The 23,957-nt window shown below is 44.8% G+C and overlaps 3 protein-coding genes across 3 annotated transcripts; all 3 read left to right on the top strand.

Annotated features, from left to right (window-relative positions):
• The first annotated feature begins 3,631 nt into the window (after nt 1–3,631).
• On the top strand, nt 3,632–5,154 carry LOC120651709 (expansin-B2-like). The gene is made up of 3 exons (XM_039929307.1): nt 3,632–3,898; nt 4,031–4,140; nt 4,322–5,154. Exons 1-3 carry the CDS (start codon nt 3,715–3,717, stop codon nt 4,835–4,837), a joined length of 810 nt encoding a protein of 269 aa, XP_039785241.1. The 5' UTR covers nt 3,632–3,714; the 3' UTR covers nt 4,838–5,154.
• Nucleotides 5,155–8,683: 3,529 nt separating this feature from the next.
• On the top strand, nt 8,684–13,770 carry LOC120651710 (ARF guanine-nucleotide exchange factor GNOM-like). The gene is made up of 2 exons (XM_039929308.1): nt 8,684–9,534; nt 9,927–13,770. Exons 1-2 carry the CDS (start codon nt 8,797–8,799, stop codon nt 13,464–13,466), a joined length of 4,278 nt encoding a protein of 1,425 aa, XP_039785242.1. The 5' UTR covers nt 8,684–8,796; the 3' UTR covers nt 13,467–13,770.
• Nucleotides 13,771–18,423: 4,653 nt separating this feature from the next.
• On the top strand, nt 18,424–19,868 carry LOC120651711 (expansin-B6-like). The gene is made up of 4 exons (XM_039929309.1): nt 18,424–18,724; nt 18,804–18,913; nt 19,014–19,722; nt 19,800–19,868. The coding sequence occupies exons 1-3, from the start codon at nt 18,544–18,546 to the stop codon at nt 19,545–19,547; spliced, it is 825 nt and encodes a 274-aa protein (XP_039785243.1). The 5' UTR covers nt 18,424–18,543; the 3' UTR covers nt 19,548–19,722; nt 19,800–19,868.
• Nucleotides 19,869–23,957: the final 4,089 nt, after the last annotated feature.

Here is a 23,957-nt window from a genome sequence, read left to right on the forward strand (position 1 = left end):
ACAAATTTTGAATTCTGGAGTGACTTGTTTTTTGAGGCGGAGGGAGTATATACTATAAAATTTGAAACAGTTGAAACTCTTTCTCACCAAGAAAGACGTGTATAATTTTTGGAAGGAAAATTAAATACGTGTCTTTGGCACGTACATCTCCACTAGTTATATTGTAACAATCCAAATTAACACACCTATCCTACTGTTCCCACCAATCACTACCAGAAAAATGGGCATTTGCCCAACACGTTAGTACCGGACGCATTTTCGTCCGGTACTAACATGTGAAATTAGTACCGGGTAGAAATTTTTGTTCCTCAGAAGCCATTTAGTACCGGTTGGTAACATCTACCAGTACTAAATGTCGCATTTTAGTACCAGTCGGTGTCTTGGCCCGGTACTAAATGGTCCTCCACGGATTTGTTCAAAAGGAAAGCATCTCCCACCCAATCACATGTGATGCATAGGTGAAATGGTAAGGAAGCAACACGCGAGGCCGGAGGTCATGGGTTTGAATCCTCGCGACCGCGCACATGCATTTACGCGTGAAAAATTCGCGTGACTTGTGACATAAAACCTCACGAGGGTTCGTCAATTTTTTCTTTATTTTTTGAGCTCAAAACCATTTAGTACCGATCTGTGTGACCGGGCATTTTGGCCGGTACTAAATGACATCTCGTTTAGTACCGGTCGGGCGCCCGGTACCAAATAGGGGTTCCTGACCAGTACTAGTAGCCTTTTTTCTAGCTGTGAATTTATCACGAAAACTAGGTGAATTCCCCACTCGTTAGAGAATTGGGAGGACAATTTTAGACGAATGCATGTCATAGGAAAATGAGAGAGAATTCAGTGAATTACAATAATAACTATGCGTGCAGTTGCTGATGAAAAGAAAACCCGCAATATATGACTGCTATGGCAGATATACTATGGGGGAAAGCCGGAAAGGATGTGCGAAGTAATAATGAAGATCTTCTTGCATTTATGCGGAGTAAGTGGCAAGTTTATTACACATGTTTTAAACAAAAATAAAGAGTTGTATGAAAGCAAAACATATATCTCATTATTCAAGTACAGAAACATATGTAAAGAAACTTTGTGCTTTTAACAACATAAGGTTCTAATAAATGATGATATATAACTCAAAAACTGATCATTAGTGAATGATTTATGGAATGAAAAGCTAAATCTCAAAGCAAGTTCTTATTCAACCTTGACCCAGGTTATTACTGTATGTCTTGCATATCCTTTGTTCAACCAAATAATGTTGCATTGGAACATGAACAATATCTATTAGTTCTGTGCATCAACAGTTGTTGTGGTTTGCACCTGCCTAGCTTTGAATCCTTGAATCAATTTCCATGCCATCTCTATCTCTAAAATGGATCATCCATAAGAGGCACAAATTTAATAGTATACCCCTTCATCTCAAAATAAGTGTTGTTTTAGCATTCAAATTTTATCCCACAAAGAATGAAGTTTTATATTGTAATGAGATCCATCTATCTAATTATTAAAGGAATACCAAATACCAAAAGAGCGTTGTATGGAAAACGTATGGAGCCAATCAAATATTTAGTAGATACTATTACTTTTCTAGTTCTAATGCATATGCATTCATTGATGATCCAAAAACGAAATAAATAACATAGTTTTCAATTACAATTGCTAGAATTAATTAGGGGTAACAAAGTCATTTTTTGGATGAATAATGGGTCTGAAAGTTTCTAAAACAATACCTATTTTAGGACAGAGGGAGTATATAAGTAATAATTCATAAAGAAGAGGTTGCCTACATAGATCCTAGATACTTGCACTTATACCTGATCCGCTATTTGGTGATCTCCGAATACAAAACAGTAAGCCATAGCATGAATGCTCTGTACATATTACACTAGAAAAGTGGAGAGAGAAAATAAATACTATTTTTTATTAAGATTTCACAGTACAACTCAAATACTCATAACGTGTGAACCTCATCCCTACGAACGTACACACGCAATACCCCTATGAGCATCTTCGAAGACTAAGCCGGCAAATTGTCGAGATTCGAGATTGACGAAGTCACCATAGGTGCCTCACTATCGATAGGAACACCGCCTACCACTAAAGTACGACGCCGTTAAATCATAGAATATTCGCTCCCACGAGGAGTCAAACTCAGGACCTGAGGTGCTATAAGAGAGTTTAAGTTTTGTCTTAAATCAAACATCTTTAACTTCAGCCAAAATTTAGAAAAATGCATCAACATATATTATATAAAGTTAATCTATTAAAATCTACCATAAACATGTATTCCTTGTGCATTTATTATTTGGTATTATACCAATATAAGTTTTGTATAAATTTAGTGCAAGTAAGAGAAATTTGACTTGAAATAAAGCTAAAATCTTTTAAGAAGTTAAGGTACAACAACTACACACATGAGTGCCCTCTTAGGGCATTTTCATAAGGTAGACTCACATGCTCAACAAAAACTCAAAAACGACTCATATGCTCTACAAATTACATACAAAGATTTCTCTTCACATTTGGACGTGTAAGTTGTAACTATCAAACCACTTTAAGACATATAAACATATTATAAAGCAAGCAATGATTTCTTGATCCGTTAATTGGAGTTCTAATCGGAACTCGAACAAATCAATTAGAATCCTAATAAGAACCCAAACAATAATTGTCTCCTACAATCACAGCACAACTTGTACACAAAGTGAAAGAGCATAAAGTTGATGGTCTTTTATAGATCTATTATATTATTCGTAGTACGTGCATTATGCTAGTATAGACATGTATGAAACCAACAATAATAAAAAAAATTATGCAAATCTTTTCCTATCAAGTATTAAAACGAATTTATACCGTTACAATTACATAGAGTTGTAATCACCGAACCAGTAGAACAATGGATCGATTGATATGATGCATGATTGCTTCCATTGATACGGGGATTAGTGGTTAGAGGTAGCTTGATCCACCCGCCACGCGCGCGCTCGGTTTTCAGTTGCTTGTGCCTCGCCCGGCACTTGAGATGTCAATCTAATCTGATCTACAGGTGGATCGGAAAGATTTCAGTTAGTTTGCCATACTTAATTTGCATCCCGATGCGCGCTCTAGTCAGGGTCAACCGTTGATCCCAGGCAGCACGGCATAGCTACGAGTAGCCGTGTAGGCCCCCACCCTCACCGGCTGGTGGTCCCCTCCATCGTCAGATCCCGGCCCAACGGTTCAGATTCTTGGACGGTTCTTGAGAGGAAAAGTTGGTGGTCCGCTGATTGCTGCGGGAGATCAGTTGGGACTCACATTGGCAGAACAGAATGGCAGGCACCGCCGCACCGGCGTACGGTAGGAGCGCCGAGCGTACGATCCCCTAACATGCATCACGCATGTGGGTAACTGACAGGAGCCAATTCTATTTTGTATAATGGCAGACTGGCTCGCGGACCGAGCACTCCATTTCCACCATGATTAGCTCGATCGGTACGGTGGCCATGTGACCCTGCACCGCCAAACACGGCACGTCCGATGTGGCGACGACTACCGGCGCTGCCCAGCTAGCTGCCCAAAGCTCCTTGCTTTGCGCCGCCCAGCTGCTTAATTGTATTGCCAGCCTATAAGAACACCGGCAGCCTCGCTCCTTCCCATCACCGGAGCACAACAACACATACAGCAAGTACATAAGTACAGAGTAGTAGTAGTAGCTTAATTACAAAGCTAAGATCGATGGCAGCTGCCCTCGTTGTTGTTGGGCTCCTCCTCGCCGTGCTTGCCGCGCATGGCGCCCGCGCGCAGCCGGCGAACCACACCTCCTCCGCCGTCCGGCAACTCCGCGGCTCCGGCGGCGGCTGGCTCCCGGCCAAGGCCACCTGGTACGGCGCGCCCAACGGCGCCGGCCCCGACGACAACGGTAAGTGCACGTGTTGCTCTGTGTTGCTGTCGTGTTAACAACAAGCTGGTGGTTTCGCATGCATGCCAATTGCCATCCGAGCAGCAATGCCGTGGCTGACATTGTGTCCTGCGTCCGGTTCTGCTTCTGCAGGTGGCGCCTGTGGCTTCAAGGGCACCAACCAGTACCCGTTCATGTCCATGACGTCGTGCGGCAACCAGCCCCTGTTCAGGGACGGCCAGGGCTGCGGCTCGTGCTACGAGGTAATTACGGTTAAATTACCCGTCCACTTGTCCTGATCATTTAATCCTGATCGATCGGTCAAATGCATAGCACAAACCTACTAGGAGTAGTTAACGACGTTGTTCAGTATACTCCCCACTAGGAGTAGTTGAATTCGTGAGGTCAAACGCATCTTTTCACGTTCTGCTCGATCTTCTTCAGATAAAGTGCACCGGGAAGAACAACCCCGCCTGCTCCGGACAGCCCAGGCGTGTGATGATCACGGACATGAACTACTACCCGGTGGCCAAGTACCACTTCGACCTCAGCGGCACGGCGTTCGGCGCCCTGGCGAGGCCGGGCCTCAACGACAAGCTCCGCCACGCCGGCATCATCGACATCCAGTTCCGGCGGGTGCCCTGCGACAACCGGGGGCTCACCATCAACTTCCACGTGGAGCAGGGCTCCAACCCCGTCTACCTCGCGGTGCTGGTGGAGTACGCCAACAAGGCGGGCACCGTGCTGCAGATGGACCTCCGCGAGGCCGGCTCGCGCTCCTGGACGCCGATGCGCCGCTCCTGGGGCTCCGTCTGGCGCCTCGACTCCAACCACCCGCTCAGGGCGCCCTTCTCGCTGCGCGTCCGCGGCGAGCCCCGCAAGCCGCTGGTGGCCTACAACGTCATCCCGGCCAACTGGAGGCCCAACACTGACTACCGCTCCTACGTCCAGTTCAACTGATCGTTCTGCTGGTGTGGTGGTTCGATCGGTTGTTCATTTATTTGGTACCGTGCGCGATTAATTGCAGATTGTTTTGCAATGGGCCTAGTGGTTTTCAGTTACGTGTTGTCTTTAATTTGTGTCTGCACTTGGGAGGCGTGGGAAATGGAGGAGGCAAAGTGTTTTATACATATGTGCTCTCCCCGTCCAACGGCCAAAGTGTGTACAAGTAGTGTGTGTTGGATGAATAGAGTGTGTGATACAGTGTGTAACCAAATCTTGAGGTTATGCCTCGTCAATGGATTTACTAATAAGAGAGCATATAAGGTGCAAACCAATCATTTCGTGCAAACTCCAATCTGTACCACTGGATCAACATCCAAGGGGCATAGAGGATTGGATAATTTTGCAATTAACCGCCCATCTCTAATCACACTTTTGCAAATATCTCCCACTCCCCCTACGCACCCCTTTGGATTTTGATCCGATGACTTAGATTGAAGTTTGCACGAAAGAAGTGGTTTACACCTGATATGTTCCCTACTAATAACAACTTTGTCGATCACATGTTTCTGATTATTATTCTACCATATGCGGCGGAGCCACTACACAGTTGCAGTTTACGAGCTTTTCAGATCACCGTAGAAACTGCATTGCATTGTTTATAATTGTAGTAGATGTACTGTACTACTGTGACACATGCTGGTTAGTGGCGTGGGACATACTCAAGTATTTGATTTGGGGACTAACGTCGTCTTCTTGTGTCTTTTTCTTAACCCAATCGTACCTAATGCTTTATTTTTAATCTGCTCTAAGGCAATATTAAAAACTTAACACTTTTGGTCATACTAGGCCGCATGAGGTGTAGGGGTGGTAAAGTGTAATTTGACCGAGAGAATTTAAAGGCCAGGCCTCAAAATGGTCCAACTTTAATCTTATACAATTTTATAAGCTAAAAATATATAAATCCAATTTAGATTGCGAAGACACCACTAGGATCATGGTCCATTACCACCTCTAATAACGTGGCAAAATACACTACCTAACATTTTTTAAAAAGTAAGGGATAACTAATGTGGGTACCATATGGTACTCCCTTCATGTCCATCAGTATAAGCCATATTTTTTAAAAAGTGAGCTTTGATATTTAGTTTAATTTCCAATATGTTGTTATTTTCAAGAAGATCAAAACATCTTAAGATTCTTTAAATATGAATATTTGATCGAAATTCCTTTCTCAAATAGAAAAAGAATACGCTGTGGAGTCCTATAAAACAAGAGGGCAGCTAGTGTGGGCCGAAATCGGTAGCCCACCAAAAGGGCTGTACTTTGGTATGGGCTCAGCTTTTTTTACTGTGTTGTACCATTATCAGGGCCGTGGCCTGATTTATGAATTTGCAGGATCTATCATTCTAGCTTAGTTTACTATCAACACCATTTGGGTGGTTAATCATGGATTTTGAAAATAAAAAATCCCGATCCGTTTCCTCTATATTCATAGAAGCATTTATTCAATAAGGAGTTCTCTCTCTTCGGTTCCTAGAAAATCATTTCTTCCATTTCAAGCAAATCAACGTGAAAAAAAACAGGTGAAAAGCTTTCAATTCAAATAAGAAACTTGTATTTAGCTAGATAGAGTAATGTGTCATAAACAGAGACTATGAGATTCTACATTTAGCAGAGCTCATAAATTACAATTTAAAATGTTGCAATCCAACAGTTTTCCTGCTATTTCACACTATGTTCAATACAATAATACATATGAGGCTAAAACTTATTTCTAATCCACATCAAACATATTAGAAAAAGGTCTAATTTACACCCTCCAACTAACATATTATTTTCAACTTTCAACTACAAAACTGGATAATGGATGCCATCCAACAGTTGACCGGATAAATTTGGCCCCTTGGGTTATTTCAAAGTTGGTTTTCCACTTTGTGAAAAATAAAAAAATTGAGTTTAATCTTAGAAATATAAATGATTCATTTTAAATTAGAAAAATATGAAACTAGTACAAACATTTCTACAAGAGTAAAATGCACAGTAGGGCCACCAACTTGTAAGAGGGCGTCACTTGTCACTTAGGTCCATCAACTTCGAAATTGTATTTTTTTGGTCCATAAACTTATAACTTGTGTCATTTAGGTCCACAAACTCTGAAAGTCTATTTTTAGGTCATATACTTATAATTTGTGTCGCCTAGGTCCATAATCCTCCACCTAGCCTTAATACACTGATATCATACCAATATAAATCTACACGATGTTCACATGTTGCTGGAGTTTCGCTAGAAAGGTGAAATTTGAGCCCGGTTTTGAATCGAGAGCATCTGGAGAGTAGATAGGAGGGATGAAAGACTTATTTTGGAGGTTATTGACATGTATTAGAATCTAGAGGGGAGCTTACAAACTGCTATTATTGACCCTATAATATAGGTGGAGAGGAGGGAGGATGGTTGAAAAAGGTGGAGGATGTCACATATAGACTCAACAACATGTATACTGTAGTGGGGGATATTATGTCCTTCGTGGCACAGGTAGCCAGATATGGTGGCGCTAGGTGTTGTGGTGAAAAATCTCGTGACGACGTTAGACTTGGGTCAATACGGAGTGGTTCTTGGTGAGTGATTGAAAGATATTTATGGACAGCGATATCGGAGCGACCTTTGCGGCAACACGACTGCTCATGGATGAAGTTTATGGATTTAAAAAATGCACTTTTGGAGTTTATAGAGTTAAGTGACACAAACTACAAGTTTATGCGCAAAAAATGCACTTTCAGAGTTTATGGATCTAACTGACACAAATTACAAGTTGATAGACTAAAAAATGCACTTTTGGAGTTCATGGACCTAAATGACACACCCTTACAAGTTGGTGGACTTCTGGTGCATTTTACTCTTTCTAAAATGAAGCCTATCTATTGCTACTCGCTCAATTATTTTGATTCAATTTATGGTCTTCTACACCCGATTCACTCCTATCCTCCTACTAACTCAATCCTGTTCCCTGCCATAAGCTCATATTGTCCCTCTTTCTCTTTTCATTTCATTTTGCTACTCTACCTTACCGAAGCACACTAGTTTTAAAGCCCCTCTACTGTAGTTTCAAAGCCCTTCTACTCTGCTGGCGTTCATATAGCCGATATTGAGATTCATCATTTTTTAAATTCTTGGAGCACATGAGGTGTGTAAATCAGTACAATATTAATTCACACAACACTAATGCAGATCAATAAACCTGCAACCCTCAAAATCAAGCTAGGAAATAGATAAAACCTAGCTACCCGAGGTTGTCAGAATGAAGAGAGATCAAACAAAAACCACCTAGAAAAATGTCATCTAGCGCTAACATACATATTTTAGTTCTCTTTTTCTTTAAGTGAATGCTAGAGTTCTTGATGAAATTTAATTGAAAATGATCAATCATTTTATTTTGCCACATTTTCATCTAAATCCAAACTCGTCGCTCAGCTGGTTAGTTCAATATGACTACTCTTATTTTATCTAACTATTTATTTAGTGATAGAAGAAGTGCTCGTCAACAATAAGATGCTTCCTATATCTCAAACGTGCTCATAGCGCTAGAGTGTTCGCAGAGACGCCCGTAGGAGGTGAATTTGTGTGCATGATGCGACCATCTTCTGAATTGAAAAAAAAGTTGAAATCAGCTTATGTTATAAACATTCCGTGATTGTTTTAGTCCGATTTACATAAAGATAGGTAAAATGAAAGATGAAAAAGCTGTTCAACCAAACAAAACCCACCCAGAACCCCATTTTTAATCGAAAAGAAAATAGGGGAAAAAATCAAAACAGCCCACACGACTGACTAGGAGTTCTTCCAGATCCAGCCCTTGGCTCGCTACACCAAACCCAGACCAGATCTCAACGTGCTCCCTCTCAGATCCCAATTCCCAAATGCCCACGCAGTCGTAGCTACACCCCGACCGGCCGACCTCGCGCGCTCGCTCGGATCCATGGGCGGGCTCAGAGCAGCGTCGCCGTCGGGCGCGGGTGCCGGAGCCGACGCGGGGGCGGGATCGGGCCCCGGGGCGCCACGCCTGGCGATGGCTTGCGTGCTGGCGTCCGAGGTCGCCACGGTGCTCGCCGTCATGCGCCGCAACGTCCGCTGGGCGGGCGTCCGCTACGGCGGCGGCGACGGCGGCGCGGGCGACGACGAGCACCTCGACCACCCGCTTGTGGCGGGGCTCAAGGCCCTCCGCCGCCGCGCCGCCGCCTGGGGCCGCGGCCGCTGGGCGGGCGTCGAGCCGCTCCTCTACCTCCGCCCCTTCCTCGACGTCGTCCGCTCCGACGAGACCGGGGCGCCCATCACGGGGGCCGCGCTCTCCTCCCTGCACAAGATCCTTACCCTCGACCTCGTCGAGCCCGGCGCGCCCGGCGTCGCCGACGCCATGGGCGCCGTCGTCGACGCCGTCACGGCCTGCCGCTTCGAGGTCACCGACCCGGCGTCCGAGGAGGCCGTCCTGGCGCGAGTCCTGCAGGTGCTGCTCGCCTGCGTGCGCGGCCGCGCGGCGCCGGCGCTGGCCAACCGCCACGTCTGCGCGATCGTCAGTACCTGCTTCCGCGTTGTGCAGCAGGCTGGAACTAAGGGGGAGCTGCTGCAACGTCTCTCCCGCCAGACAATGCAGGAGGTTATCCGTTCTGTTTTTGCCCGTCTGCAGGACATTGATGTCACCATGTTTTCTGACGAGCAGGTATGATTCGAACATTTTTATAGTCATTACTATGTTTGCTATGCTCATGAGCATGGAAAATGTTTCAATACCATTCCTCACTCAGCTTGACAACTTTACTTACTATGCTTATGGCCCTGGTCCTAACTTGGATGTATAAACAAGTGAAATGATTCTAGGATTATTTTATTTTCATAGTTTAACTAATTGTTTCCATCCTAGCAATGTGACCACCTTTGCACACACTGACAGTCTGACACTAAGATCCACTCTTGCCTCTGCCAAACACCTGTAACTGTAAGGTATGCGTCATGTTAGTTTGGAGACAAGCTTTGTTCGTATAAACTTGCAAGGCTCATATGTTCCTATACCACATGAAGTGTATTAATGTACTGTTAGCATTTCCTCTGCAGGCAAGTGGTTGCAATAACCAAGGTTTGGGTGCTGAGGAGATGGAGAATGGGAAGAGTGATTTTGTGTGTTTGAACAGCTCCGGTGATGAGGTGGGGGATGGATCTGGAGTTGTGCAAGACAAAACCATGATGGAGCCGTTTGGAGTTCCTTGTATGGTGGAGATATTGCAATTCTTGTGCTCCCTCTTCAACATAGCAGAAGACATTGATGTGAACCCAAAGATGAACCCGATTGACTTCGATGAGGATGTACCACTCTTTGCTCTGGGATTGATAAATTCAGCTATTGAGTTGTCGGCTTCATCTATACACAGACACAAAAAGCTGATGGCTTTTGTACAGGATGAATTGTTCCGCAATCTAATGCATTTTGGCTTGTCAATGAGCCCCCTGATCCTTTCAACAGTGTGCAGCATTGTTTTCACCCTCTTTTACCATTTGCGCCATGAACTTAAGCTGCAAATAGAGGCTTTCTTCTCATGTGTGATCCTAAGATTAGCACAGAGTAGATATGGTGCAAGTTATCAGCAGCAAGAAGTTGCCCTCGAGTCTCTAGTGGATTTTTGCCAGCAGAAAGAGTTTATGGCTGAGATGTATGCGAACATGGACTGTGATTTACAGTGCTCAAATATTTTTGAAGAGCTTGCTAATCTTCTGTCTAAGAGTGCATTTCCTGTGAACAGTCCTTTGTCAGCCTTAAATGTGCTTGCTTTGGATGGATTGGTTGCTGTCATTCGGGCAATGGCTGAGCGGAGTGATAGTGCACCTCAACATCATGGGCAAACAGTGCCAGAAATAAGTGAATATTTTCCTTTCTGGCAGTTAAAGTGTGAGAGCGGCAATGATCCTGATCAGTGGGTTAAATTTGTTCACCAGCAAAAAAGCATCAAGAGGAAGTTAATGGTTGGTGTTGAACATTTCAATAGGGATAAAAAGAAGGGTTTTGAGTACCTGCAAGGTGTTCATCTTTTGCCCGAAAAACTTGATCCGCACAATGTTGCTCTATTCTTCCGGTACACGCCTGGGTTGGACAAGAATCTTCTTGGGGACTACTTGGGTAATCATGATGAGTTCTCTATTAGGGTTCTTCATGAATTTGCTAGAACCTTTGACTTCAAGGAGATGAATTTGGATGCTGCCCTACGGCTATTCTTGGAATCTTTCCGGCTGCCTGGTGAGTCGCAGAAAATACAGAGAATTCTTGAGGCCTTTTCTGAGCGATACTATGAACAGTCACCCCAAATGTTTGTCAATAGAGATGCAGCTCTTGTGTTATCATATTCTGTAATCATGCTCAATACCGATCAACATAATGTGAGGGTTAAGAAGAAGATGACGGAGGAAGACTTTATTAGAAACAATCGCCGCATAAATGGAGGGAATGATCTTCCAAGGGAGTTCTTGTCGGACCTTTATTATTCTATTTGCTGTAATGAAATCAGAACCATTCCTGAGCAAGGAGCTGGTTGTTCTGAGATGTCTTTCAGTCGTTGGGTTGATCTGATGTGGAGGTCTAAGAGAACATCAACGTATATTGCCTGTGATTCCTACCCCTTTCTTGATCATGAAATGTTCTCTGTCATGGCTGGACCGGCAGTTGCTGCTATTTCTGTGGTCTTTGACAATGTTGAGCATGAGGAAGTTCTTACAGGATGCATTGATGGTTTTCTGTCGGTGGCGAAACTGGCTGCATTCTATCATGATGATGTGCTGAATGATCTTGTTGTGGCACTGTGCAAGTTCACCACTTTGTTGAGCAGTTCCTACATTGACGATCCTGTAACAGCTTTTGGGGAGGATACCAAGGCTAGAATGGCAACAGAGGCTGTTTTCACTATAGCAACTACTTATGGTGATCACGTACGCAGTGGGTGGAGGAACATAGTAGATTGCATTTTAAGATTGCATAAGATAGGCCTTCTTCCTGGTCGCCTCACTGGCGATACATCTGATGATCAGGAATCCACTTCAGATTCGTTGCCCAACAAGCTTGCTTCTTCATCTGCTCCTCCTCAAGTTTTGCCAATTAGCACTCGGAAAAGTTATGGACTGATGGGGAGGTTCAGCCAACTACTGTACTTAGATGCTGAAGAACCAAGGTCCCAGCCAACTGAGGAGCAACTAGCTGCACAGAGGAATGCTTCAGAGACTGTGAAGAAGTGCCAAATAGGTACTATCTTCATTGAGAGCAAATTCTTGCAAGCTGATTCGCTCTCAAATCTGGCAAGAGCCCTCATTCAGGCAGCAGGCCGACCTCAGAAGATCACCAGCGCACTTGATGATGAAGGTGTAGCTGTCTTCTGCTTGGAGCTTCTTATTACTGTCACATTAAACAACAGAGACAGGATTGTTCTTTTGTGGCAGGATGTTTATGAGCACATAACCCATATCGTCCAGTCCATAGTGATGCCCTGCAATCTAGTAGAGAAGGCTGTTTTTGGTCTCTTGCACATCTGTCAGAGGTTGCTTCCTTATAAGGCGAACCTGGTAGATGATTTATTAAGGTCATTGCAGCTGATTTTGAAACTTGATGCCCGTGTAGCTGATGCCTACTGTGAGAACATTACCTTGGAAGTAACACGTCTTGTCAAGGCGAATGCGACCCATATTAAATCCCAGATGGGCTGGAGAACTATTATTTCCTTGCTCTGCATCACTGCGCGCCATCCTGACGCTTCTGATGCAGGGTTTGAAGCTCTGGTTTTTATCATGTCAGAGGGAGCACATCTGTCACCTGCCAACTTCATCCTCTCAGTGGAGGCCTCGAGGCAGTTTGCAGAATCTCGGCTCGGGTCTGCTGAAAGATCTATCCATGCTTTAAACCTAATGGCAGATTCTGTGAACTGCCTTACGCGGTGGTCACGAGAGGTCAGAGAAGCCGGTGGAGACGCAGACAGGATATTGGAAGGAATTGCAGAGATGTGGCTGCGGCTAGTGCAGGCTCTACGAAAGGTGTGCACGGATCAAAGGGAAGAAGTGAGGAACCATGCGTTGTTATCGTTGCACAGATGCTTAGTAGTTGATGGAATAGTAGTGTCATCTTCAACATGGTTGATGGCATTTGATATTATTTTCCAGTTGCTTGATGAATTGTTGGAGATTGCTCAGACTTACTCACCAAAGGATTTCAGAAACATGGAGGTGTCTCTCTTGCATGCTGTAAAACTGTTATGCAAGGTGTTTTTGCAGTCACTTAAAGACCTCTCAGCACAGGGCAGTTTTGGTAAGCTGTGGTTGGAAGTCCTTGACATGATAGAGAAGTTCATGAAAGTCAAAGTGAGAGGGAGGAGGACCGAGAAATTACAAGAGGCCATCCCAGAGCTACTCAAGAACATACTGATGGTGATGAAAGCGAGTGGGGTCCTGTCAAAGACAAGCACCAGTGAAAACAGTTTGTGGGAAGCAACATGGCTGCAAGTTAACAAGATTGCGCCCTCACTACAATCAGAAATATTTCCTGATAATGAGGGTGACAGCACAACTGGTGAAGAAAACAAATTGGATACTCCAGCGCAATCTGACCAAAGCTCTGATCAATAGGGTATTACACATTCTCCCATACAATCAAGATAGTTGAGTTGCAGATGGATCTTTCAAGGGAGGATTACCTTTCAATTTTTTTGTTCCAAAATTATACACAAATGTGTGGCAGTGCTGTCAGGGGACATTAGGGAGAGTAAGCTGGTATATTGTAATATTCTCAGTTATATATATTATTTTGTTACTGACAAGGTTGTTACTTTTGGGCTTTATTGTTGCAACTCCGAAGTTGTATGATATGTATATTGTTGCACTGATGATATGTTAGCCTTGGGGAATTGTTGATTTTGGCTGTTCATTGTTATGATCACTCTGCACCTGTGTGAGATTGCTTATAGCAGTAGATCCGAGGGTTTTCCCTTGCTACCATCTGATCTTTTAAAACTTTCAATATTGATGTGCTTTTAGCTATTCCATACAAGTAATTATGCTGGTCTATATCTATTCACCTGTGAATGTGAAAGGCTCGATAGAGATGTCCTTGTTTTCCTTTTAGAGGCCAGGTAGGAAGAACAAGCAGCTGAGAGCATGCAAGGCTTCGTTACCCCTACTTTGTTCTTTTTTTTTTTGTGTGTGTGTACCTCCTGCATTCATTGTTTCATTTCTAATCGTACTCATGTTTAATATGCTCAATATAGGCATACTGCACTGTTGTTGAAATAGGACAGCATGCTATTATTTTTTGTCCTTACTGAAATTCTACTTATTTGCAGATTGAAATTTCAGAGTGGTTAGTCAGAACAAACAGATCCAGTTTGCAAACTGAAGGATATATCAGACCTTTTTGGATTCAATTACCAGAAACTAAAATAGCGTGTGTTGAATTTATAGCAACTTTTGCAGATTGGAAATGTGGTTTAATTTTTTTTGGATGCGAAAATTCATCCTTTGTCAAGTGAATTAGAAGTATTTTGTTTTGTTTCCTCATGGTTCAGCAGATTCAAGCTTGTTTGCATTCTTCGGAATATTAGAATCCTGCCTTGACCCGGAACAAAGCTTTCTTTACATGCTGACCCAAAGGTAACATCTGGCACAGTTTCATTAAAGCCTGCAGATATATGCATGACACAGCTAACTCCTTTCCTTGAAAAACGAAGAGGAACCAAAGGAGTTCTTCTAAAAAAAGATACTACTGTTCTAAATCTTTCTGGATTACTTATTTGTTGCAATCTGCTGATATGTGTTATGAATGCATTCTTAGCACTCTGAAGTGACAAGAACTTGAATGGCATGTTCGTTTTGATAACCCTATGCCTACAGTTTTTACTATTGATCCTAGAAATCCAGCTGCTGGTAAAGTTTTTATTAGTTCAGTATTTCAAGGGTGAAAGTTGTTCTTTGGTTCCCTGGTTCAGTTGTGGGTGCAATTTTCCATGTCTATGAATTGAATGGCTAGATACCTATTTGTTGCAATCTGATTCATGTCAATCCTTATGAAACATAAAGCTTCTTATCTGGAAGTAGCTTTGTTAAGCCATATAAGCTGGCGAAGTAAGAAACTTTTGTTGGCCAAGGATGCATCAAGGTATGTATGTTACACAAACATGCAATTGAATTTGACATTCGATCATGCCTGCTTTCCTGTCAGGAAACTGAGAGATGCACATACCTCTTTATTCACAAAAGTTATTCAGTGATGAATTAGCTGACAGCGATGCTAATTTTCTGTTGGGCTAGCATGTCATGCGCCCAGAGATTCTGACAATGAAATATCAGAACCTGTGGTTAAAATTCATCTTCTCAACCAGATCCTTGCACCATTATATTGATATTTCATTTCACGTGCTAATGTATAAAGGTACATTGCAATTATGAAACTGCTATCATATAGAGACAAGCGCATCAAGTTCAGCCTGACTGTAATGCATCCATGCAATTCTACAAAATTGCCTTGCTTTCTTGATTGCCATTTTAGTTCTTTGTAAGCTGGCTTGTTACTAATATTTCTGCAAATCTAGTTTCATGGATTGATGGCTTGTTACTAATATTCCCTTAGGTAAAGACAGTCACCAGTCAGTTTATAGTTGCATCTATATTATACTGTGCCCATGCACGAATCAGTATATTAGTTGCTCCCTCAACAGAGACTGCAACCGTGTTCCTAACTGCATACTCTTTATGGTTTGAGGCCCTGTTTAGTTCCCACCCCATAAACGCAAAAAAACCATCACATCGAATGTTTCGACATATGCATAGAGTACTAAATAAAGTCTATTTACAAAACTTTTTGCATAGATGGGCTGTAAATCGCGAGACGATTAATTATTGATTAATCATGGATTAATTAGCATCATTAGATTCGTCTCGCGATTTACAATCTATCTGTGCAAAAAGTTTTATAAATAGACTTCACTTAGTATTTCAAATTAGTAAGATTCCAACATAAAAAAATTTTGCGCTGGAAGGGCCAGAAGCAGATGGCTAGCGTTTGTGCTCTTCAGGTCCAAGCGACTGGTGCATGCGTTTACCCTTTGGTTGGGTCACACGCTGAGCTCCCACTCCCTAGTCCCTACAGGTAGGCATGCACCTGGATTTTGTTTGCGTGTTCTGATTCTACTCCATGTTGGCCCTGTTATGTTTGCAGGTACAAGGTCTGTCTTATTGGTACCAGCGCAGCAGAGTTTTTTCTTCTTCTTTTTTTCTTCCCTGGCGGAGCTGCATGCCGGGCAGTATATAGAAGAAGCCTGTGAGGCTGTGATGTCCCCCGTAGTCCCATTTGTGATGCGTGTTCCCACTTCTCAGAACATGATGAAGTAGGAAAGCATCTCTACATCTCGAGAGTTGGCAGCAGCGATTATATCTCAGAAGGTAACACTGCAGAGCCCTACAAGTACAAGGAAATATGTATCAAATTTGTCGCGCTCCCTCCCTACCCCGCTGGGCGCTGGCAGTTTGAAAACCCAGACCAGCAGCTAGGGATGCATTCTGGGTCAGCGACTTTAGTTCATTTCTCCCCCTTAATCATGTGACATGCCGTTTTAGTTCATTTTATCAAGTTCTGGGTCGACCGAAGGACCCAAAACAAGTGAAACTTGCACCCCCTGCTCCCAGCAGAGCAGACGATGATGCAACGGAAGTGGAGAGGTGTGGCCAAAATCAGCATACCATCTTCCATCTATATGCAGTTTGGTTCTGGTGTGTCTTGGAGTGGAGCACGGCATGCCCTGTACTGCTTGGGAAATTCAACTTAGTGGCAGTTCAATTCAGATTCCACATACTTGTATGTTTGTACATAGTGGTGAACTCATGAACAACCTATGCCGGTGCAGTAAAGTTTAGCGCATGCGCTCGAGCTGCTAACTCAGAATTAGTGCTGCGCTTACACTAGCTTCCATTCCGACTTGTCTTGAAGGCAGACGCTCTTGGCTACTTCCTCGAATTCCTTCCAGGAGAGTCCCCTGAAGCCATTTGCAGTATCAGATACGGAGGTCGTATACTCATATACTACTAAAATACAAATAAGCTGAGATGAGAAAGGGGAAGGTTAGGAGCCATGTGAGGTTTGCGTAATCACGAGGCTATTGCCTCATCATTGGATTGACTTTGGGGTACGTCTTCCACGGTGACGCCCAGCCACCCTCCCACCTTCGCGTTGACTGGCGCGCCGCGCCCGCGGCCGGCCACATACTCTGGCTGCGTTTGCGTGCCCCGGCCTCGCTCGCGGTCGCGTGCGGCCGGGTGACTTTGGGGGGGGGGGGGGGGGGGGGGGGGGGGTGGATGGCGTTCCTTTCGTTTGGCTTGCACGCGCACGGCGGCACGGGCCGCCCGCTTGCTGCGTTACGCTAGCCGCGCCGCGTACGCCACACGTGAGCGACGCCGGCCGCGCCTCGCCTGCGGACAACGGTGATCCTCCTCCGCCGCGCCGGGACACGCTGGCTACCAGGATATGCACGCGACATCATAAGCGGAGCAGCTTGTTGCCACGGTGTAGGATCGTATGGGCCGGGATCGCTCTATAGTCGGACCCTGTTTGCAAGGCACCTGCAACAATATTTCGTGCAATTTGAAGAGCCCGAAGAAATTATGCTACATACAGGCAATTATTTTGCTGTATATATACATACTGCAGCCACCATTGCATCGCGCATTCTTTTATTTTGGCGGGTAAACCTAAACCAAGTAACCAACGCACATTCTCTCTCTCTCTCTCTCTTTTTTTTTTCATTCAAGACAAAAAAAAAAACCACCACTGCGCATTCTTAATGGCCACTAGCTTATTAAGATGGTCAGGGTCGGATGTACGTACAAGACGTCGACGAGAAGCCTGCCGCGCAGTCTTGTTTTCAGCGTCCGCATGACATGCAGTTTCACGGCGTCCTCTCGATCAGTTCACACTACGTACTTACGCCTCTGTAAGTTCGCTGCACGTAACGTGAGTACGTGACTACCGTCGTCGTCATAGTTTGCATTGTGTGGCTAGCACAACCGTAAAGGAACAATAATACGGCTATGATGATTGCTTCCCATGACCCAAAGGTCGGATATAACGTCCAGGTCGTGGCATCGACCTGCCGCCCCGTCCGGTTTTCACTTGCTTCTGTCCGATTTTTCCCTTTTCCTAGGCTTGGCAAGAATGGGGTACGTATGCCCTGAGATAGATAGTAGTCAAAACAAAAGATGAAATTAAAACCCCCCAATGCAAGCAGATTCCTGCTCTGCCAATCATCGGCAGGCCGCCCAAGGCGGGTGTACGGTCCGAGCGTACTACACGTCCGTAGCAAGCCACATAACCGCCACCACGACGTGATCGCATTTTGTTATTTTTTCTAACGGCGGGGTCGCGAGCCGCGCACTCCATTTCGCCCGGTGGCCATGTGACCTTGCACCTCCCACACGGCACGCCCCCGTCGTGCTCGACGACGCCGCCGGCGACTGGTCGATCTGCTCGATGCTGATTCGCCCAGCCCCCCGCCGGCTTTCGGCCCCTTCTCCGCCTATAAATGCCCCGGCGATGTCGTCCCTCTCCGATCCATCAACCAAACACACACACAACATACGATCGAGCACTACTAATCCCGAAGATCAGCACCCTGCTGTGCTGTAGCTAGCTGGTACGACGACGATCGAGCTGGGATAGATGATGGCCGCCACCGTGACGATCGTCTCCTCCTCCAAGGCGGCTGCGGTGGCACTCGCCGTCGCGCTGTTCGCCGTGCTTGCCGCGTACGGCGCCGAGGCCGCCAAGCCCGGCGGCGGCTGGCTCCCGGCCAAGGCCACCTGGTACGGCGCGCCCAACGGCGCCGGCCCCGACGACAACGGTATGCATGCCCACTTGCTTGTTGTTTAATTTTTTCGCCGTCCCAATGTGCGAGTGCCTGACGTGTCGTGTCCCTGCAGGTGGCGCGTGCGGGTTCAAGCACACCAACCAGTACCCCTACATGTCCATGACGTCGTGCGGGAACGAGCCCCTCTTCAAGGACGGCAAGGGCTGCGGCGCCTGCTACCAGGTAGTACTGCCAACCGTCGGCTGTACTCCGGCGAGAATCATTCAACAATAATCTAATAACCACAGCAACTAATCATTCAGTTAATTTGAACCCCGGGCAGATACGGTGCCTGAACAGCACCCACGACGCGTGCTCCGGCCGGGCGAAGCGCGTGATCATCACCGACATGAACTACTACCCGGTGGCCAAGTACCACTTCGACCTCAGCGGCACGGCGTTCGGCGCCATGGCCAGGGCGGGGCTCAACGACAAGCTCCGGCACGCCGGCATCATCGACATCCAGTTCCGGCGGGTGCCCTGCAACTACAAGGGCCTGACCGTCAACTTCCACGTCCAGGTCGGGTCCAACCCCAACTACTTCGCCGTGCTGGTGCAGTACGCCGGCAGGGACGGCGCCGTGGTGCAGGTCGACCTCATGGAGACGGACGGCACCACGGGGCGGCCGACGGGTGCGTGGACGCCGATGCGCGTGTCGTGGGGCGCCGTGTGGCGGGTGGACACCAAGCGGCCCCTGCGGGCGCCCTTCTCGCTGCGCATCCGCAGCGACTCCGGCAAGACGCTGGTTGCCGACAACGTCATCCCGGCCGACTGGAAGCCCATGACCGACTACCCGTCCTCCGTCCAGTTCCCTTGAAACCGCAGGCGTGCTGCAAGCAAATTAATCGTCCCTGATTGAAGGAAGCATTGTTCGTCAGATACCCCGATCCATTGTTTAGTGTTGTCATCATCGTATTCGTATAGTATTGTGTCTTGGGAGATTTAGAGGAGGCAACGTGATCTCCCCGCCCACGACCGCAAGTTACATTACCATATATCCATTATATATATATATATATATATATATATATATATATATATATATATATATATATATATATATATATATATATATATATATATGATGTACGTGTCAAGTTGGGAGTACGTTGAAGAAAAATATAGTCAAGTTGGCAAATGTGCGGGCACACATTCCAATCTGGTCATCGCGCGCTACTTATCTTTCCAACAATCGATCCGACAGCCGCGGCGACCCCACAGCCGCGGGCCGGGATCCGGCGCGGGAGCGCGCTCCTTCCCTTTCCGCTGTTCCGCTTTTGTCAGGCCCAGTTCGCCCTCCGGTTTATTTTATTTTTTGGCCCAATTTGTTGCTGCCGGCGTGGCCCGTTATGCGTGTCATCAGTTCATTTTTTTCAGCCCAATTTACATTAATGAGAATGATACTATGTGTGAAAAATTATCACCTGTTTTGGTTTTTCTCTACGTACTTATATATGATACTATTTACGTCAACCACCACATTGTTTTGATATCATTAGTGTTATCATTTTATATACTAAACTTATGCAAAAAGGATGTAATAACTTATGCACTAAGAAAATTATGTATATAACTTTTACTCGAACATATTTAGATATATAGCTTTATGCTACATACGCAGAACAGTGAACAATTGATATAAAAATTTGTATACACAACTTTTTCTTATAACCCATATATGTAACTTTTCTAGTGCATCCAAGAAAAAATAGAAAATTATGTATATAACTTTTATTCGAACATATTTAGATATATAACTTATGCTACATACGCAGAACAATGAACGATTAATATAAAAATTTGTCTACACAACTTTTCTAGTGCATCCAAGAAAAAATAGAAACTTATGTATATAACTTTTTATTCGAACATATTTAGATATAGAACTTATGCTACATACGCAGAACAATGAACGATTAATATAAAAATTTGTCTACACAACTTTTCCTATAACTTATATATGTAACTTTTCTAGTGCATCCTGGAAAAATGGAAAATAACGTTTTTAGTAAAATTATTGTTTTTCTCATTTTTCTAAAAAATATTTTTTGGTTTGAATCTAACTTCTATTTCACTTCCCCCACCCGAAACACTACTCTCTCTTTCCCATATTCCAGAAAAAATTATGCTCCCTGAAAGAAAATTGTGCGCACGGCCCAACAGGGAAAGGACCCGCGCAGTGAAAAGGGAAGAAATATCAACATGGGCTTCATTTACTGCGGCCGATCCAAAAAGGGAAAGAGAATTAACTGGATGCCCAAAGTAAAATATATTAGGTTGTCCGATCGTTTGTTAGTTGCTCTGCTGGGGCGCGCACGAATTAGCTACCCCTGCATTGATCTCTCCTTCGCACGTGCACTGAGCATTCGTACGGTCGTACCTGCTACCGACTTCTTACTGGTACACATGCGCCGGCGGCCCGTACCGAGCTGCGCTTTCCGCCGCCTCCCCGGCCTGGCCTCGCGTCTCGTTTGCTCCGTGGGCCGCGGCGACGACGCGCGGGCACGGGCGGGCGGCATGGGTTGCTTGCGCACCAACGCCGGCGCGGGCTGCTTGCGAACGCTACACGCGAGCAACGCCGCGGGTCCGCGGCTACCGGGGGCTACCGGTAGAGATGTAAATGATACGAATATTTCTCAATCGTATTCGAATTCGATTCGGTCTGTAAGAATTTTTATCCGTCCATATCCGATTTCGAGTATCCAATATCCGTAACCGATTCGTATCCGAATGCTCAAAACTTACATTTTTATGATGTCGATATCCATTACAATCTTATCTGACAAAACTAACACTATCCGTATTCGACTACGTATTCGAATACAAATATGAAAACAAATACGATATCAGTGATATACATCCGTATCCGATCCGTTTTCATCCCTAGCTACGCGCGGCGGTACCCTCTGCTCGCGATGTTTACCAGAAGGTTGCATGCATCACAATTCACAAGCAGAGCAATTGAGGCCGTGATCATAAGATTGTGAGAGGGCCGCGTATAGCGACGTCTCCAACAATGACACGTCAGAGCTAGCTGGCTACAAGGAAATCTGGATAACATTTTGTGCCTACACATGGCTACACGACAAATTAGAGAGATGATGCAGACCACAAGCTTGTTAAATAGTATAGCATTCCTTGGTGCCATTCTCATGTGCGGTTCCCCCTGCGCTATCTGTTATAGAGAGCTGTTCTCTATGACGGTTGTTGGTGTCCTTATAGGTGCTTTATATAGGGGAAGAAGCGCCTGAGTTTATTTTATCATCTACTCCACCCTTTTAAATTATTAGCCGTTTTGACTTTCTAGGTGCATTGTTTTAAATTTTATATCATCTATATGTACGGAAGGAAAATTATGCTCGCTACATTACGTTTTGCAGAAATTGATATTATTGATCCAGAGCAAGAACTGGGAAACTTGGAGCGCATATTGATTGACGTAAATGTAGAGCCGATACAATTACCATATGAATCATTAAGAAGGGTTACAAAAAGTTTCTCTAAAGTGATCAGTCATGGGGGTTTTGGAGCTGTGTATATGGTATAAATAAACTTCTCGTGGTATCAAGCCGGTGAGGAAACTGAGAGCATTCAAAACTATTTTTTTTCTTATTTCATAACAATGCTGGATGCAGCCTATAAAATAGAGCGGGGAGGGGGAGGGGCTTATGCACCTTTCTCTTCTCCCTCCTCTTTTCTTCTTCCTCCTCTCTCTTCTCTTCTTCCTCTCCTTGATTCATGTAAAAAAATTTCTGGGGTCATAGGGGGATCCATGGGCATTAGGCCGAGGGAGGGGGGGGGGGTAGCCCCCCTAGATCCGTCCCTGCTTATGCTTTACTTTGGGGCCTGATTGGTTGTCTTCTCTAGCGAGCCTAGCTCGCATTGGAGAGCCAGGACCCTAGTAGCCAGATTGTGTGCATGCAGGAGGTCTTTTTTGGTTGCATGCTTCATTCCAGCCAGGCCAGCAAGAGATGATGTTTGGTTGCTTGAATGCATAGACAGATTTAAATTCAGATGCAAGGTCATGTTGTTTGGTTGGCTGGATACAAGTTGGTCGAGTTACCTCTTGCATGGAGTGGTGAGGTTACCAGCAAGCACTACATGAGTTCTCATAGCTAGTTCTAAGGCAATATTACATCATTTTTGTAATTAAAAATATAATGGCTACAACTTGAATTAGTACCATTGCACATAGAACTACTAATATGGCATCTTTACGCGTAAATGACGTCATGTTCATGTTGGATGCAGTAGCTGCAACCTTTGTTCCATCTTGTTGGCCACAGAAAGCTGAGAAGGCTTCTTCTCTTGTTCTATATTTTTTGTAGCAAGCACCACTGAAACCATCCACTTGAGCATGGCAAACCTGCCAGCTTGAGAACACACCAGTTTGTCGACCAACTTGAACTACATACCATGCCATAGCTGCAAGCTATATAGTTGAAAAAAAGAAACATTGATAGAAAGCTCACAGTTAGCTTTAGATAAACATATCATTGGCAATGGGCATATATGCTCAGTTTCAGTGAACAAAACAATTGCAATGCACATATGACCAGTTCAGCACATCATCATTAGCAATGAGCATATGCTCAGTTTCAATGAAGGAAATCAATAGAAATGCACATATGATGAATTCAACATAACAACATCATTGCAATAGGCATATGCTCAGTTCAACACATTAACACATATAGCAATGAAATAAGCATCACATCCAATGATACTGGTTGATCCAGCAAAGTGTCCAATCCATATCATCAACTAACTCATAGTTGAAATACTCATCTCTTAGGACTACAAGCAGTGGTGGATCCAGAAATAATTAAAAGGGAGGGGGGTTGATTTCTTCTTCCTCTCCTTCTCCCCCTCCTTTCTTCTCAAAAATTGAGGGGGCTCAAGGAGGGGCTCCATGGTTTTTTGGGGTCTAGGGGGGCTCAGTGCTGTCTCCGCCCCTGACTACAAGTAGCAGCTATGACACTGTCATCTAATCAATTGCTAACTAAATGGTATAGTTAGTAAAGAGAGAAGGTTAGCTGCACAAAAGAGTGCAGCATCAGATCAACTGCACGAGTGAAAGCAAGAGGAGATATGCATAGAACCAGCCACCATGAGTCCTCAATGCTCAAGATTAGCCACCACTAGACCTCAAGGCTCACTGCACAAAAGAAGGCACTTGCAGATCAGCAGGCTAACTGCACAAAAGAAGCCACCATCTGATCAGCAG

Source organism: Panicum virgatum, chromosome 9K (assembly GCF_016808335.1).
Source record: "Panicum virgatum strain AP13 chromosome 9K, P.virgatum_v5, whole genome shotgun sequence".
Classification (NCBI taxonomy): Eukaryota; Viridiplantae; Streptophyta; class Magnoliopsida; order Poales; family Poaceae; genus Panicum; species Panicum virgatum.